The sequence below is a fragment of the Danio rerio genome, chromosome 24 (genome assembly GCF_049306965.1).
Source record: "Danio rerio strain Tuebingen ecotype United States chromosome 24, GRCz12tu, whole genome shotgun sequence".
NCBI classification, from domain to species: domain Eukaryota; kingdom Metazoa; phylum Chordata; class Actinopteri; order Cypriniformes; family Danionidae; genus Danio; species Danio rerio.
In genome coordinates this window covers 32622489-32641768 of record NC_133199.1, presented here as the reverse complement: position 1 = coordinate 32641768, position 19280 = coordinate 32622489, and the positions used below count along the sequence as shown (strand labels likewise).

At 36.5% G+C, this 19280-nt stretch overlaps 1 protein-coding gene across 2 annotated transcripts in view; it reads right to left on the bottom strand.

The window, feature by feature from the left end:
* The window catches only part of arhgap29a (Rho GTPase activating protein 29a), a 114249-nt gene extending 97896 nt beyond the window's left edge, over positions 1–16353 (bottom strand). For both annotated transcript variants that reach the window (XM_688135.10, XM_009297526.4), the window contains exons 1-2: positions 16241–16353; positions 11198–11574 (exon numbers count right to left, since the gene is read on the bottom strand). In XM_688135.10, coding sequence (XP_693227.4) covers positions 11198–11483 — 286 coding nt within the window. In that variant the 5' untranslated portion in view covers positions 11484–11574; positions 16241–16353. The remainder of the gene's footprint in view (positions 1–11197; positions 11575–16240) is intronic.
* Between the last annotated feature and the right edge of the window lie 2927 nt (positions 16354–19280).

Genomic DNA, 19280 nt, shown 5'->3' with positions numbered 1-19280 from the left:
ATGTAAATTCTGCCATCTATCCCCCCTCGGGTAACGGATGGCCTCCGCAGCGTCCTCCCTATCGGGATTGCACGCTTCCCAACGTACTGTCGTATTTCCTAGAATTATCTAGATGCTCACGACTTCCCAAAAAATATATCTAAATCCGTAAAACTTCTGTTGAAGTAGGATAAATTAGGGCCAGGGACACGTTGGAGGACCGCGCCCCCCATGATGCGGGTGCGTCACGCTTGCTTGACTATCTCCTCATCGGGGGTGTTGGTAAGGTGCAGTCATTATGGCGCTTTCAATGGGCTCCCAATGCGTGGATTTTACAAATCAAATCCACTTATAGTGCTGAAGTTCCCCCCGAAGGGGAACGTTCGAGGTTACTAAAGTAACCCTTCGTTCCCCGAGGAGGGGAACGGAAGCACTATACTCCGTCGCCATAATGACTGTCCCTTAGCTGTTGAAAGTCTCTTCAGCTTAAAAAGGATAGCGTCTGCTGGCGCCAGGTGAGCTTATATACTCAGTTGATTGCTTATGCCGCTCACCTGCGCAGGCTTGCGCTGCCAATTCATTCTTAATTGGCCCGTTCAATACTCTTTCAGACGAGTAGCTTCTGAACCGAACCTCCCAATGCGTGGATTTTACAAATCAAATCCACTTATAGTGCTTCCGTTCCCCTCCTCGGGGAACGAAGGGTTACTTTAGTAACCTCGAACGTTTCTGAGTATAACCTGTTTATTCAATTTATCTTTAAGCAAAAAGAACCCTCTAGCTAAACTCTAGGTAAAAACATTAGTACACGAAAAAAGGCACTGTTTATGTTTTGTAAATCTTCTGAGTTTTGATGTTACCCCTCTGCGTGGCATTTACAAACACTGCTGAAAGCACCAGCATTATTGAACACTTACATTTAGTCATTCAGCAGACACTTTTGTCCAAAGCAACTTACAAGTAAGGAGGCATTCAGCAATTCAACAAGAAAAGGCCATACACAAGAAGTGCTAACTATACAAAGTAATTTGTTTGAGCTCAGAGAATTCAGTGCTAAAGTAAAAGTCCTAGAATTTTTCTTAAGAGACAGAGAGAGTGGTTCTACAGGTGGTTTGTCAAGCCCACTCACCTATGAGAAACTTTTTTTTTTAAATGCACAGTGTTTGTGTCAGTTAATGTGTCAATGAGATGAATGACTGTGTTTTCAACAATTTATTTGTTAAGCCCACTCACCTGTGTGGCACACATAGATCTGATAGTATTTTGGGTTGGTGTGTAGTGAGGTGGGAGAGAGAAGAGGGGTTTTGGTTTAAAATAATTAGCAAAAGCATAGCCTGACGTTGTTTATTTATTATAGTTTAGTCCAAAGTACAGCATTACTTGGTTTCTTATTTTAAGACAAACTAAAGTAACGCAATTTGTTAATCATGGTCTATAAAAACAATATTTTACCTTTGAGTGGCTGTATTTTTTTATGGGCAGAATAAATATTTTAGATTTAGATTTAATTAAATTGTATAGTTTGAACCAATTTTCAATTATACTTCCTAGAAAACTAAAAAATGTTGCTGTAACAAAGTACAGTTATTTGTTCAAAGTGCATTTTTTAAGTGTATATGCTGTCTATTTATGGTTCAGACATCTAATTTGAGCATTCATGTCCTCAAAACTGGTTTACTGTAATGTATACTTGTTTGCATTTACGTCAGGATTTCGTCAAGTTACCCATATGCGTGGCCATACTGGTGATGTAAACAGTATGGATGACATGGTTAATGTACTACTAAATACATTGTTCTGCCTATTTATGTTGTCTAAACATAAAATGTATGGAAGCTGCTAAATCATATAGAGAATGACTAAGTAAGTGGAAAGGGTTGATGATGGGTTGTTAAAACACTATAGTAGCTGGTTGTTCGTACAGTTCAATAAACAAGATACACTCTGATTGCAGCTGCTAAGGTTCACACCGGGTCAAGTGAATATGTCAATATCACCCTAATTTTATTTTCATTTCACTACCTATTACGTTTTGTATTAGATTATAATATACTGCTACATACCTACAAACTTTGAATGGTTTAGATCCTGTGTATTTGACCAGTCTCTTTTAACACTATAATCCATCACCCATTTTTAAGCTCCAAAAAAAAAACTAAAGGCTTCCGATAGTATCTGGGTTAGCAAAGACCACCAAAGGAGTATTTTCACACTTGGATCCAAAGCTCTGGAATAGCCTACCATAAAAATGTCATGAGCTCAGAACCAACATCCAAGTTTAAATCTAGATTAAAATATCTCTAATGTTTTCACAAAATACACTTTTTGTATACATATTTGATGAGACAAAGCAAATTATTTCTAATATATATTTACTAAAATAACTGCTCAGTAGGGATGTAACGGTATTGTAAATACCGTCATACCGCAATATTAATTTTTTTCGATATTACCGAAGTCGCATGACTCAGTAAAACTATAGGTCTTCTGAGAAAATTTGCGCAGGTGAATGAAGCGAACGGGAGATAGCGAAAACTACAATTGCCATCAGCCCATGCTTGACCATCAGCCCTTGCGGTCTGTTGTCGCTACAGATCCAGTAATGCGGAAATGGAGTGTGCTGCTAGAAGCGGGGATGAAAAGAGCTGGAAAACTCTAAGGCCCCGTTAACACTAATGCGTTTTAGTTTGAAAACGCATAAGTTTTGCTACGGTTACGCCAACCGTCCACACTACGCCGGAGTTCTCGAGCGCCGAAAACGGAGCGTTTCGAAAACGCTGGAGAGGCTGTTTTCATTCTTGAAACGCTGCTGCTCCGTCTCATTGTGGATGATGGAAAACGGAGACATCTAAAACGGAGGCGGGGCTGCAGACGTTTGCCTCTCTGATTGGGGCTTTTCCTGAATATTAAGTAGCCTAACACGCACAGTTCAGTCCTGCATTATCTCCGTGTAAGTTCAGACTTCGCAAGTTTGATCAAGGCTGCAGTCTCTTCTTCTCAGTTTGATATGGAAAAGCAGACTATACCGAGGACACGGGTAAATCTTCAAAGGGAACAGTGTACTTTATAACTTCATTCACATCACCCTGGCTTCGTTGTTTCACTTTCTCAACAATAAAATGTAAACATGATTTAAGGAACTGCCTATTTTCATTTTAATATTAGCAACTTAGACAGCAGACATGTTGAGGCGTCGTGCTGCATAAGATGAGCGTCATCTTCACTGTGTGGATATTTATAACAAAACGGAGCCGATAACAACTGCCTCCTTTCAATTTCAGTGAAAATACGAAACACACCCTCTCTTTTGCTGAGTATCAGTTTTAAGAATCGATAATGGCCATTTTAAAAGTATAACATACAATAAGTTTATACATTATAGGAAATAAAGGCAAGCGATCAGTCAATATACAGAATGTACGTGGTTACATTAATCATTAACTTATCTTTGCGCTCAGCCAAAACACGTTACCTGAGAACAAGTAATAGATTCCAATGCCCAAAGTCAGGGAATATGTCGTTAGATAAAGACAACAAGATAAATGAAATATCCCGTTTAATAAATATAGTGAGATTAGATCCAGCGGGAGATGCTTGATGAGAAGTCCGACTAGCAAAGCTCTGATCTGGGTAGATGGGCTGAGTGTGATTAAATGTTGAATGTGATGAGTTTTCAACAATACTAAATTGAAACTTTATTTTTTTTACATGGTTTAATAATTTTTTGTTATTAAAATTGAAGTTCCTGTTTCAAAGCTTACAGATAGATGGCTAATTTGTATGTCATTGACACTTTTGGCACTTTTTTGGAGTATTTTCATAAGTTTTGTTTTTTCCTGTAAATGATTCAATAAATACCGTACCGTGACATTCATACCGAGGTATTACCGTACCGTGAAATTCTGATACCGTTACATCCCTACTGCTCAGTGAAGGAGATCTGCTTCTTGACTTTAGGAAACAGCCTTCTTACGCCTTAGAAATACTGGCAAGTTTAGTAATTAGTAAATTATTTTTTTGTATTTTGTGATAAATGTTTTTTTTATTTATGATATAGTTTTTTCTCCAACAAATTTGGATCTTGAAAAATTCGAAAAGGGACATTTATTGACATTTTTAATAGTTTGAAGTGATCTATTTTCAATGGCGAGGCGCAGTAGGTAGTGCTGTTGCCTCACAGCAAGAAGGTCGCTGGTTCGGACCTCAGCTCAGTTGGCGTTTCTGTGTGGAGTTTGCATGTTCTCCCTGCGTTCGCTTGGGTTTCCTCCGGGTGCTCCGGTTTCCCACACAATCCAAAGACATGCGGTACAGGTGAATTGGGTAGGCTAAAGTGTCCATAGTGGGTGTGTGTGTGTGAATGTTTCCTAGAGATGAGTTGTGACTGGAAGGGCATCCGCTGCGTAAAAATATGCTGGTTAAGTTGGCGGTTCATTCCGTTGTGGTGAACCTGGATTAATAAAAGGACTGAGCCGACAAGGAAATTAATGATTGATCTATTTTCAGTATTGCTGTTTTAAATTGTAGTATAAAAGCCTGAAAAATAAACTGCCCACATAGTTTCTGTTATTTTAAGAACTTGTTGAATTTTCAACATCAAACCTTTCCTAAAATAAAATGAATCATTTAACTATATTTAATCATATATATACATACATATATATATATATATATATATATATATATATATATATATATATATATAGCATTTTCTTTGGCGTTTGGAGTGGCAGTCTATCTCTGTTGATGTCAGTTCGACCAAAGACAAAGAAAACACAAGACAGAAAAATGTGAATTTGGCGAATGAAGCTCCGCCTTCTAGTACATGAGCCATTCATCAATCGATATAGACTGATGATTCTCTGTGGAGAGGCTCAGACCAGACATGTGCTTTTACGGCAGTTTGAAGTTGGTGTTGATTTTGTTTGATTCAAATATTTAGAAACAAAACTTAAGATGTTTGTTGATGTTTAACTTTATTTTATTTTATTTCAAACATGAAATTTATTGTAAACTTGACACAAAGTTTTGGAGAAATTTATGTTTCCCCCCTCAGACAGAATGCCTGACTGTACTGCCTGAGAGGCCTTTATTGAAATGACTTGTCTTATATAGGGACTTTGGTTAGATGGCTTCAGACTAGGGTTGCACGATACTGAAATTCGGTCCCAATCAATACTGAAATTTTTAAAAACTTTAATTTCCCCCTAACATTTGAGCGCTACAGAGCATTTTCTTAAACAGTGCTGATTTGCCGTTGTGTTCACGTGCTCAACAGAAGTGACTGTGATTGCAAACTCACCGCTGTTTATTTAGTGTAACCACAGATACAGGGACACTGAAGCATTTTAAAGCAGTGATTCATCAGCGGATCACTCATATGTCAGGTTAAAGACAAACCAAACCAGCTGATCGACACGACTTTAAAACACACCAGTGTCCCTATTCTGTGGTTACACCAAAGAGCTTAGAATGACCAAGAGGCGACACTCTAGTGTAATTTGGGAAACGGTGGCCATTTTGGAATGAAAACTCCATTAGAACAACAGCATATTATAAGTCTGTAAAATAAACTATTGAAAGTGCCGATGATTGTGATAATAGGTGTTGTATTGTCGTCTTTCGGTTGTATCTCAGCTTTAATACGCTTTTTAAATAGATAAATAAAAAACAAAGCAGCTGCTTGCTATCGCAAAAGTAATGAGATCCAATGGACGGCCGATCACTTTCACTCCAAAATGGCGGAATAAAGGGCTGTTGCTGGGCGCTGCTGTTGCAATGGAATGTTCTTTTGAGTGTCGCCTCTTGGTCATTCTAAGTTCTTTGGTTACATTCAGTAAGCAGCAGTGAGTTTGGTGAACTGATGACCTTCACGGCCAATCACAGTCATTTCTGTTGAGCACATGAACATGATGGCAAATCAGCGCTGCTTAAGAATGTGCTCAACAGCGTTCAAATGTTAGCAGGCAATGCACTTTTTAAAACGTCAGTATTGATTGGTACTAGGGGTGTAACGATATTAAAACCAAACCGAAATATCGCGATACACCAATCACGATACGTATTGCGAAACTCTCGTGGTGTACCGCGGTACTCTCACGCCCCCTGCTGCCCATTGTTGAGGTTGACGTCACTTGTCTCTAACTAATTGAACCAATTTAAACACATCTTTAATATCATATTTGATTAAATTGTTTTAGTAATGATGAGAATTTGTTCTAAATATTATATTCTAAAGTTAGTATTTTAGTGCATGTTATGTCATGTGACTTGAGTAAGCATCACACTCGTTACTACTGGACGCAGGATGGCTGATTCACATAGTACTGAGATTACAGATCCCCCAGACACATTTAAGTCATCTGTGTGGAAACATTTTGGTTTTCCAGTTGAGTACAGGAATAGAATTTGTGTCGTAGACAAAGCGCACGCCTGTCTGTCTCAACTGTTTCTCGAAACTTACTTGTAAGGAAAAACATTTAAAAAGTGTGGTAATTTCACAATGTGAGGGTGTAAGCAACGGAACTGCCAACAAAAGTGATTTAATGTACAAAAGTAAAACCAGAATAATAACCAAATATACAAAAAAAGAGAAATATTTACACTAATAAAAATAATATAATAAAGTAACAAATTCAACTCAAGCAAGGGGGTGATAGTGAAGACAAACAAAAGAAATAAATATAATAAAACAATTCAAACTCATGAATAACCCCTCTTACCTCGCTAAAACTGATGAAAAGAAAAAAAAAGGTCTTCAGCGCCGTGCGCCGCATTCTTCCCTATACTGAATAAAATAAACAAAGATGACCTTCACCTCTTACCTGATGTCTTTAACAATACATTTTCTACGTGTTTGCAAAATGGAAATCGTATGACATTTTCCCTATCCACCTTACACTAAGACTGAACTTGAGGAGATACAGCTATATTGTCGGGAAGGAGCGGAGCTAAAAAATAATATACAAATCAATTGAAATAAAAATGTACAAACCTCACAAAATTTCTTAAAGTGGGCAAAAGTAATGCAAAATAATTTTACCCAAACGAAAGTTAAGCAAAAACAACGAAAATCATAATCATGTCAGAAAAATACACGAAAAAGGAGATCAAAGGAAAAAGCGCTCTCTCTCCCGCTCTTCCTGACATGCTTTTTACATTCCCGCGCTGCGTCGCCAAATGATGATAGATCGGTCTCCTGACCAATCAGCTGTCAAAAAGGCGGACCTACAGAAATGACAGGCATCAGCTGTCGTGAAGGCGGACCTACAGAAATGACCGGCATAGAGGGAGCGGGAGAGAGAGAGAGAGAGATCGGGAGGCAAACATACAGCCGGCTACAACCCTAACATTAGTTTCAGACACAACCGCAATGTATTTTATTGGTGAATATGTCATGAAAAAACACTTTACAAACACAGTATATGTATATTTTTCATTAATTTAAACAGAAACCTATCTATCTAAATGAAACCATATAATCAAAAATGAGCGTCTGTGTCAGCACAGAGATCAAGCCTCTCATCGGAGAATGTGGATATTATGGTGTTTTTGAAGAAGATCTTTCACTAGTCTACACTGCAGTTATTTATTTAATTTTAGTTTACTTAGTTAGGATGGCTGCACTAAAGAGAATAGTTTTTTTTCTGACTAGTCTATATTGGAGGCATTTATTTAATTCTAGTTGTTTACTCGGGTATCCTGACTGTACTAAAAATGCGATGACAAAGTTAATAAAGAAAAAGTTAAGATGTTCTTGTTCTTAAGTGAATTGTCCCTTAGCATTGCTGTTAACATGACATCAACCCTAACCCCACAGCAAACAGAAACCGAACCGTACCGAACCGAACCGTGGCTCCAAAACCGTGAACCGAACCGAACCGTGCCTTTTGTGTATCGTTACACCCCTAATTGGTACCAAATTGCAGTATTGTGACAACCCTACTTTATACACAATAGTCTTACCCACACCCCTTTTAACATTAGTTTGCTACCTGTGAATGATGAGCAAAAAGAAAGCCCCGTCCCCTACTCAATATTCTGTTTCAGTCGGATTTACATCAGCAAACTAAAATAAAAGTCTCAACAATTTCTGGTTCATGTGGACTTTAAACCACATTACAGTTCAATATCACAACACTGAATGATTGCAGCTGTTCACAACCTACAGCAGTCAAAAAATCTGATCAAACAAAACAGAAGGCTTTGGATGAGATGCGTAAGGAACTAAAGGACAAAAACCTTACAAATGTTTTGAAATACAGCATCACCACCTCTAAGGTCCAACAATTCAGCATCCCCATCATCAATTATTCATTAGATAATAACCATATTACAAATTTTAATTTTTAAGTAGAATCAAGCTCTCTTTCTGTAAAGCGTCTTTTAAAAAGATTTGCATCATTAAAAAGCACTATACTATAAACATCAATTGAACTGCCGCTCATGCTGATCAAGGCCCAAAGCTGCAGGAAGGGGAGACCTGGAGGCCAAAAGCAGTGGTCACACACTGGCAGCTCTCAGAGTTACTCTGCTACCCAGCTGGGGTCAAGGACCCTCCATCACCCCGCCAAACAAAAGAAGAGATTCCTACAGACCCTGGACAACATGGCACAGACACAATGGGAGGCTGGAAACACCCCCCACCACATATACACACACACAGAGCCGGCCCTCCTGACTGAAGCAAAGGCAAGGATTAGCGCACTGGATCCCGTCCAAACGGACTCAAACACCACTGCCTTGGGAATGCGGTAATCGCACATGCAAGAGCAATCATCCCGCTAATCTACATTCACTGCTCGATCATAAAAACATTTCTTTCTGTTTTAATACACTTCATTTAAGATTACGGAGTATAAAGGAAAGGCTTATTGACAATAGAAGGATGATTTGATTAAATATTCCCGCTCCTAAGGAAGATGTGATTATTTCACATATAGAGTAAATCATATCGATAATTCAGTCATTACTGATTTCTCTAACATTTACATTACGTTACTTTGACTTTAACCTTATATATTACAACATTGGATCAACCAATAGCACAAGTTTAAAGTGGGATCATCTGTTCGTCTGACCAATTGGTGATAAAGGAGAGACCTGGACATATTAATATTCTAATTATTATTATTATTGTTATTATTATTATTATTATTATTATTATTAATAATAATAAAAGAAAAATTGTTGTAATATTTAAATAATAATAATAATAATAATAAAATAGTAGTAATATTTAAATAATACTAATAATAATAATAAAAATAATAATCTTAAATTGTTTATTAATGTATTTTTATTATTATTATTATTATATAATTAATAGATTTGTAATTTATTATTGACATTTTAGCCAGTTACTATTCTATTGTCTGTTAAATTCTTGATTCTGATTGGCTGGAAGGTAAGAAATAAAATTGTTTAATGCACAGGTAGTTCCAGTCATTTTTAATCACCATTCAAAATAAATGCGCTTCCCTTGAACATTAGTAGTAAGCCCTGTATCTCAGTGACAGTAGCCGGAGCCTTCATTACTGTCACAATTCTCAATTACACCATTGTGTGCTTCGCCAGAGAGCAGATGATTTGCCAACTCGCAAATATGGTCAAAAACATTTGTAAAGAGGTATGCCCTTGTCATTAAGCACTCACACACAATCCATCCCATGCCCAAACTTTTTATATTTGCCTGTGACTGATTCAAAGTGAATTCATCTAAACTGTCATGATATAACTGATGATAATTTGGTTGGTCCAATACTGAGCTGCAAAGAGCAAGAGTTTTAACTTCTCTACAACGGCTTGCTATTAACTGACCATTGTGAAGTGGATAATCCATTGATTATCCTTTACATATACATATGATAATGAATTTATATTTAAAAAAAAAAAAACATAACACATTTACAAAACTAGTATCAGTAGGGGCGCAAGACATTAAGGCGTGTACTTGAGTAAATTATGATGACCATTTTTGAGCTTTCCCTAGATTAAATCTGATTATTGTTAGCTCCACATCTAGCTCTTAGGCACCTGTAGAGTTAATGTGTTCGAGTAATACATATACGAATAAAATGGACCGGGTGCTTTTTAAAATTAATGAAGGTGAATGAAAGTAAAACTGGTGAGCCATATGACAAAAAAGTGCTTTTCTGAATCAAATCAGCAGGATGCCCTTCTGGATGACAAACTGGGGTGTTAGATGCAAATAAGGAGTAAGGACTGGTGAGAGTATTATGGAATTTAATAACGCACGTCGAATAGAAAGAAAAAAAACTTCCGCATGTTGCGTAATGCGTGTCTGCGGCCATTTACTGACAGCCGTGTGTGTGGATCTTTTCGGAAAATAGTTTATTATTCAATAATGCCACTAATATATGCATGCTCCACTTCTTAATTCCATTTCCATTTAGTCCGATTATGACTTTAGTCAGATTAAGGTAATCAAAAATTGCTGTTTACATGGTGACTCTTAATCAAAGTATTGTCTTAATTGTATTAAAATCCAAGTACTGGTGTCCATGTAAACGTACTCAATGTTCGATCCAACCCCACCGTCAGGGTTCTGCAAATTTGGCTTTGCGAAGCAGCATTTTCTGTATGTACGCACATCAAAAGCAAGTATGCGATGGCTCACACTTATTGACAGTGGAAGAAGATTTACGGTTAGTCGTGTCAGGAATTCAACCATGTTGTCCTCACAGAAACAGGCTCAATGATCACACGGAATCAGGTAAGCTGTACATTTATGTTTCAATGTAATTAATGCTTTACTTTAAACGCAGCAAGTAATATGTAAATGGGGAGTGTTGGGGGTGAGAGGGGTTGGGGGGACATGAGTGAAATTGGCCAAACTTGGCGGAGCATGTGTCCTAAAAGGTTGAAAACCCCTGGTGTATATTATAGACTTTGATGAAGTTCAATAACTACTGTAACAAATGCACTGTTCATTTTTAAAACATGAACTAATACAACCTTACTACAAACTGTTACCACATATTTCATTAAAAACCGCTTGAATGTCTTTTCTTTGGCTCCAGTAAAGTGTTAACCTTTCTAAATAAAGACAAAGTCATTTCCGACTAAGGCTTTATATGTATTTAACATTGGTGCCATTGTTGGATGAACTCACACTGTTGATGAAAGATAAAGCGAGGTTGATGACCATGAACCCAAGGCCAGCTTTGACACACAGCAGTCTGAACTCATTTCACCTTACCTTTGGTGTTAAACGCTTCCTTAAGGTGGAGAAGTACATCTGCAAACCTCCGGACATCGTTGACCAGTTGCATGATGTAGTCGGGATCGGCTCCCATCATATTGTCCATATTGTCCGACCCTGAGCTGATGGAGCTCAAAGAGCCGCTCTTCACAGTCCGGCTCAAACCCCACGACCCCGAGCCCGAGGAAAGAGGAAAAAAGCGAGAATCGGGAATCCGTGCCATTCCCAGCGATCGCTTGTTTAGTCCTCCGCTGCTCTGCTGCAGCATCCCAGCAGCAAACATCCCAGCCGCGGCCAGCTTGAAAAAGGTCCCAGAACGACGATCCCTGGAGACTCTCAAATTCCAAGAGTTTCCTTACCAATGACAGCGGGTCCTGTGTGCACAATGGACGCAACGTATGGTTAAACCTCCAATGTTTGAAGACAAGAACACTTCTATTTGCTAGACTTTATCACACATGCACAAGGGAGAAATTTAAGACGGGCTCTAATAGGGATGTCTTACACACCAAATTGCTTTAGCCTTCACTGAGCCTCAACGACGATTTACATCTCAAATAAAAGAAACCCTCAAACAGACCAAATGGGATATGGTGGGATATATTTTGAGACGGGGATATAAGTTACAGGGATCTTAAAGGCATAATGTGACTGCGACCTGAGGCTTTGGAAGAGTTTGATTTCAGTAAAGCCTTGTTCACACTACTTTAAACATCGGCAGTTTGCTGTGCCGTTCATGCCTTGATTTTGTTTCTTTAACACTAGAACTACTAAGGCGGTCATTTTGATTGTATTTAATTTTTGTAACTTAAAAACTTTGTTGAAATAAATCCCACATATCAATAATACCCTGACTTTTCATAAATATGAGTATTTTATGTTATTAAAATTACAAAACAAAAGAACTATGACTATTTCTACCCTGAACTGTACCCTGAGGCTTTGAATATGCATGCCTCTGTTGCCTAGCAAGTTCCTGCTGACGCAAACATAACATTCTGATAGCAAAAACATAACTTTACTTTAGATATGTCTTTCAAAGCAGTGTATTCAGTGCTGCAAAAAAGCCTTCTCCCCTGCTTGTGAAAGTGAAAATGCAATCAGTCTAGTAGCCTAACATAGATATATACACTAGATATCGCATAGGGACCCTCAGCATGCGTCAATAGCGCCGCCACATTGGTACAGTGCTCCAAGGACAAATGTCATTCAACCGCACTAGTCAAGACAGTGTTATTACGTGAAGATGCGGGACTTTAGCGCTGTATACAGGTGTAGTAACGAGCAAACAAAGAAAACAAAGCACAAAGGCAGAACATTTCATAGGTAATATTAAGTTTTTTCTGTTTTTGTATGTTCTGAACGTTTGTGCTAATCAGGTAACGTTATTGATGATGACAGTCACTTACAAAGCAGCTCCAACTCGCATTAAACACTCGGCTTATGCTAGTTTTGTTGAATAAAATCAGCAAACAATGCAAAAGAAATATGACAACGAGATGCTGCGCTGCTAGAAACTTGTATTGTCGGCTAACGTAAGTGAAAGAGTCGTCCGGGGGATTCATTCACAAACGAATCGCTCCCTCCGTCAGTATGAGAAGTGAAAGCAGGAGAGGAGATGTGTTTAGATCAAATTTAACAGGGAGGGTGAATAGTACATTTCTGTACAAACAAAATTAAGCTTTTTGTCAGGAATGCCCGTGCGGTCACTGATCCATCAATGTAGAAAAGTGATGTAAAATTATAATTTTCGTAATTAGAAAAAAAAATTACACACTAACATCCAGGAAAACTCCCGATCATAGAAATATGTGTATATGTGTATATCTCTGGCTTTGGATGGCCACAGTCCTCCACTGTACCTTGGTCCCGCATTCATTTCAAAGGAGCGCTACCCTGTAGCAAGGTGGCAGCGCTATTGACGCATTCCGTCCAATAGACAACAATAGGCCAGGCAACATCTAGTGTATATATCTATGGTAGCCTAACTACACATGTATAGCCTGTATTAACAAAAAGATCATATTTTTTAGAGTAACTAGTCGACTTCATTAAATATGACAACATTCAAAGCTTATTTTAATTTCTCAATTGAAGCTTTTAATGTAAATATGTCATGACATTATGATGTCTTATATGAGAACTGTTAGAATGATCACTATAGCAGTTCTGGTAGTTATATAAATGTAATGTTCTCACTGTGCGACACAACATAAATGATCTAAAAGATGGGGTCACACACTATAACAACACCTCTGTCATACAAAAACTCCACAAACTGCAAATTAAACGATCAGGCCACAGCAGTCAGACAGAGCAGAACACTAATGGCTGCTCATGTGATGATGACATCACTGACACACAGCTTTTAAAATATCTCTCAAAACGATTAAGAGAGCTGATCCAATAGAAGTTCGTTTGCTCATTTATCTACACAGTTCTGCTGATAGATGTGGTTTTCATATGCTCTTGTATACATATAAACACAGGTTGAAGCAAGTGCTTTGATGACTATTTTAGCCTATCAAACATTTCTGTTGATTGCGTGAAAACAATGACTTGCTTTCTCATTGGCTGTAGCTCATTACTTTATCTGACCCCACATGGGGTCGAGTCAGCCGAATGGTCCGGAATATTTAACATGCAAGATATTGGATTTTTGTTTACGAGATGTGGCGATGCACAAGCGAGCTTCTTTGATGTGTCGTTCAGTAGTTTCAAATAAGACTGCAGAGCGTCAATCACATGCTGATTTTACCATGATCACAGTCCAATCTATCGGCAAGCTTGCTAACTTAAAATTTTGTAGTGTGAATTAGGCATGAAAAGCATAGAGAGCATATGCAAATAAAGTGTCAATTGTTTGAGATGAATTTTGCGATATGTTGAAATGTGCGGGATATTATGTTCCATCATCATTCAGTGCAATGGATACATTTTAGTAAAAATGAAACTAAATATTTACTCTGACTTGTTATTAAAATACTATTATTTTAATTACATTTTCTAATTTATTTATTTATCATTTTATATTATTTAACATTATTATTAAAATATGCTAAATAATAAGGTATCATATACCATTTTTTTCTACATTTTTAGTGATTAAAATCTTCAAGTCATTTCAAGGATAGTAGCAAAGTATAATAGTTCAGAATGATTCTTGTGTCTTCTGTAAAGTATAACAATACTTATGAAAGTCAAGATTATTTGGTCAAAATATATATATATTTTTTTATTCACAATGTTTTCACTTCCCTTGAGATAAAACACTTTGAGAATGCTTTTATCTTTGTTTGGGAATTTTGCCATTTTTCTTTTAAAGAATGCACACACTGCGGTAGGTAAATAAAATTGATGACAAAACAAATAAAACAAGATTAGGATGAGTTACAGTCAAAAACATCTATTTTTATAAAATCAACAGTGGGTTTTGTACGAACATTCAAAAATGAAAAAGATACCCAAATCATATTAGAAAGTTCATATTATTATATGTTTTTTCTATGATATACAGAGGGCACACACTAAAATGTCATTTAGTGTTCAGTGTAAAAACAGTTTACACACTAACAAAAATCTTGTCAGGCATACAGTATTTACATCAAGAATCATTAGATGGCACATTAAAAGAATGACAATGAAAGCTTAAATTACTAAGTAATTGCACATTTAGATTTTTATACTTTGTAAAAATCCTTCAACCGACTTGGTTTTGCTCAATTGTCAACAAGATGTATTCCATCATTTAAAACATACACAGTGCTCAGCATATATGAGTACACCCCCACAAATCTCTCATTTAAATTCATATTTTCTGTAAGATGCTTTACAATATTTAATTTGTGCATATAGTTTAGTTAGTGTTGAAGCCAAATCTGGAGCTTATCTGACAAAATAAATTCAAACATTACTAGCCCAAATGCATATGTTGGGGAAAAATATTTAATAAATTTTTTACAAATAGCAAAAATCAAGAGAAACAAAAATATATAAAATTTTGTTAAAATGATGTAGTTTGTATTTTTGTTTTGCAATATTTCGCATGAATATATTTGTATTATCTTTCCATTTCTAAAGATGTTTCTGTGACTAAAATATTATATTAATAAATATATCTGTTTAATAAATCTGTTTTGTTCAAATGCACCAATATATATTACCCATATTCACTGAGAAATTTATAAAAAATATTCATTTTCTAAATGGGGTGTACTCGAGCACTGTAAATCCCATCGAAGTTATAATTATCTTTATCATTAAAAAATAAGTGTACAGTTTACAATTGTAATAGTACTATTATCATCATAGCACCAAATATTTCGAACCAACCAAACTTTTAAAAATGTTTTCTATAAGGTTATGATGAAATGAAAACTGCCAGAGAAACAGAAGTAATCAATTAAGCTTAAAGATCAGATTTTTAATTTATTTTCTGAATGTTGCTTTATGCCAAAGAGGACAGTATTATTATTTCAGAAACAATTCATTTCATTGTAAAGAACTCTAGATTTGACAACTAGTTATGTCAGCTAGTTTAAAACCTTTTCTACAAAAACTGAAAAATGGCATTACCATCACACACAATTTGACAAATCCTCCCAACCATAAATTAGACTATACAAAAAATGCAAACCTTTTATGGTCCCTAACAGAAGAATAGCTTAACAATATGGCATATAACATGTGGAAAAAAGCTAAGCAAAGAAATAATAAATAAATCAACATTAAAGTGTACTGCAATACTGAACACAATATTAAAACACATCAAGTCCATCATCAAATGCCGGACAAAATCCTCAAATAGACATATAAGTTTTGAGGTAAATAAAACTAACTCTAAACTTCGCAAAACTTGCATACACCTCGTAAAGTTGCAGAACTTTTTCTGTGTTGATGTTAAACGAGCATCACGCGTCTAAATGTCTATTCAAAATACTCCTGAAGTAATTCACATAACGTACAGAAGTATCATAACGTATCAAACTCCACTAGTCGAGTACCAATAAATCAGTATAAAATTCTAAAATATTCACTTACTTAAAAAGCACATCTGGATCATTGCAATTGCGCATATACACTTGAAGCCAAAATATATCCGAAACACCGTTAAATCCCCGGTCCCTTCAGTCACGAAAACCGAAATAATGCTGTGTCTGTGTGAGATTCACATTCCGCTCGGCTTCACCCCGCCTTCTAGCGTCCATCCAACTTCTGATTGGCTCTGGTGAGCTGAGAGGCTGGGTTTCCGCCCTCTGACTGCAGGTGTACATGCACTACTGTCGATTTATTGACCCACAGGGCTTCAGTTTTTCTGAAAAAATATTAAATAGTGGTTTAAGTGGAAAGTTTTTATAATTTATTGTCGATGTTTGATATTTAAGACCATCACAAATCGCTAAGGAATTGTAAATCTGTGCTCCAGATTAGAAATTAACTGAGAGCCATAGGAGAGGTTCTGTTTTGGATAGAGATTTGATCCATCTAGTGGCCGGAGCTATAAAACAGGGAACACAAAGCAAAGTTAGCATTTAGTCTTTGGAAAATGGATTACTGTAATCAATCATTTAAATATAAACTGCAGTGAATGAACCACCAATTTATCCAACAAGTTTTTATCCAGCCGCAACCCATCTCTGGGAAACATCCACACACACACACTCATACACTACGGACAATTTAGCCTACCCAATTCACCTGTACAGCATGTCTTTGGACTGTGGGGGAAACCGGAGCGCCCAGAGGAAACCCACGCGAAGGCAGGGAGAACATGCAAACTCCACACAGAAACGCCAACTGAGCCAAGGTTCGTACCAGCGACCCAGTGACCTTCCTGCTGTGAGGCGACAGCACTAAACTACTGCACCACTGCCTCGCCCGTATTATTGTTTAAATAAGTTTGTTTATTTATTACAAGTTTTGTTTTTTATTCACTCATATTTGTTAAACGTTAGCTTTAACTAACAAATCTGAGAATCTGGAATAAAAAATAAAGTAAAGAAAACTATTTTTAAGTTTTTAATTTTAGTTTTCAATAATAACTCACACACACACACACACACACACACACACACACACATATATATATATATATATATATATATATATATATATATATATATATATATATATATATATATATATATATATATATATATATACACACAGGGTGTGCCATTTATATGGATACATCTTAATAAAATGGCAATGGTTGGTGATATTAATGTCTTGTTTGTGTCACATTAGTATATGTGAGGGGGCTTGTAAATAACTCATGAAAGAACACAATTACGTTAAAACCAAGCACACAATTTTATTTTTTTATTTTTTTGTGAATATCCCAATAAGTTTATTTAGGTGTATCCATATAAATGGCCCACCCTGTATATCTGTCCTCCGTTTCCACCCACACCTGCAGTTTTACACATGCAGTTAATAATGGTTTATTGTCTTTAGAGTGCTTCACAACATTAACCAAAGACAAGACAGTGACCAAACAATTCCCCAGAACATTTAAAACATCCAGAAATGTTAAAATTGCCCAAATTTTCACAATAAACCACACTAAAAGAAAAAAAAAGTGTAACTCTGAAATCTAATCATATGTTGTCCCTTATTTATGGTCAAGCACTAATACTGTCATTCCCTCAGCAGATATGGTTTACATAAAGCATCATACATCACTGCAGTGAACCAGTCAATCCGGCCTGACAGCTCATTTCACAGAACAAGGAGACAGACTTTACAAAATATTACATTACAGCGGATGCTTGGCATTTCAGATGTGGCAGAGCAATGCAATATAATCTTATAAACTGACTGATAGTTACATATAAGGACATTATTATTAGCCTGTTGTGCAGGAAATAACAGGAAATGTTAGTATAGAAATATATATCACCATAGAAATATTATTACAGCAAATATTCATCTAAGCGTTAAGGGGGTGGAAGACATCAATCGTCTTGGCCAGCTCAAGCCAATAAATAACCCTGACAGTTTAATAATAGTTAATAATTAGTAACAAGGAAGTGAAATAATTTGTAAATCCTAGCTGCTGTTTTTTTTTTTTCTTTTTCTACGAAAAGACATGGAAAGACAGATATTGTGAACTCTTTGTCTTCTTTTTTCCCTTATCTGTAAGCTTATCAAACCTGCCTAGTTAATTCCTTGTTTTAATAATTTTAGTTGCATTAACTCAGCCATAGCTCATATTTTATTTACAATTTACAATCACAATAGAATATTCTGCATTGTAATACATTTGCATACCATACTTTTTCTAATATTTATTTTTCTTCAGCATAGTCTTTTATATATCTGGGGTCGCCACAGCAGAATGAACCGCCAACTATTCCAGCATATGTTTTACACAGCGGATGCCCTTCCAGCTGCTACCCAGTATGCATACACACTCATTCACACTCATACACTAAAGCCAATTCAACTATACCCGCATATCTTTGGACTGTGGGGGAAACCGGAGCACCCGAAGGAAACCCATGCGCACACGGGGAGAACATGCAAACTCCTTTTTTAATGTGTAAACTAAAGTACAAAATGTTGTCTTTTGTGCTGGATTTTATAAAGATTCTAAACTAAACAGCGCCATCTGACGGTCTTTCCTGTAACATCTCATTTCCCCCTCCCTAATATACGTAATCGCGTTAATTTCGAGGTCCTTGAAGATGAGTACTACATAAAATGTAGATTGTGGATTCATTTCCGCGAATCGGTTCTTTCAAACTGTTCGTTTAAAATAGTGATATTAATGATATTTATAGACCTAAATACAATTATTTGAATATAATACCATAGTCATACATAAACAGCATTAGCGTACAATCAGAAAAAAACAATACAAATAACTTTTTAGAGAATTTTGAAAGCTTTGAAAGCCTAAGCAGGTTTGGACAATGTAAATCATAGGTGTCAAACTCCTGGAGGGCCGCAGCTCTGCACAGTTTAGTTTCAATCCTGCTTCAACACACTTAACTGTAGGTTTTAAACAAAACTGAAGGACTTAATTAGTTTGATCAGGTTTGTTTAATTAGGGTTGTGACTAAACTGTGCGGAGCTC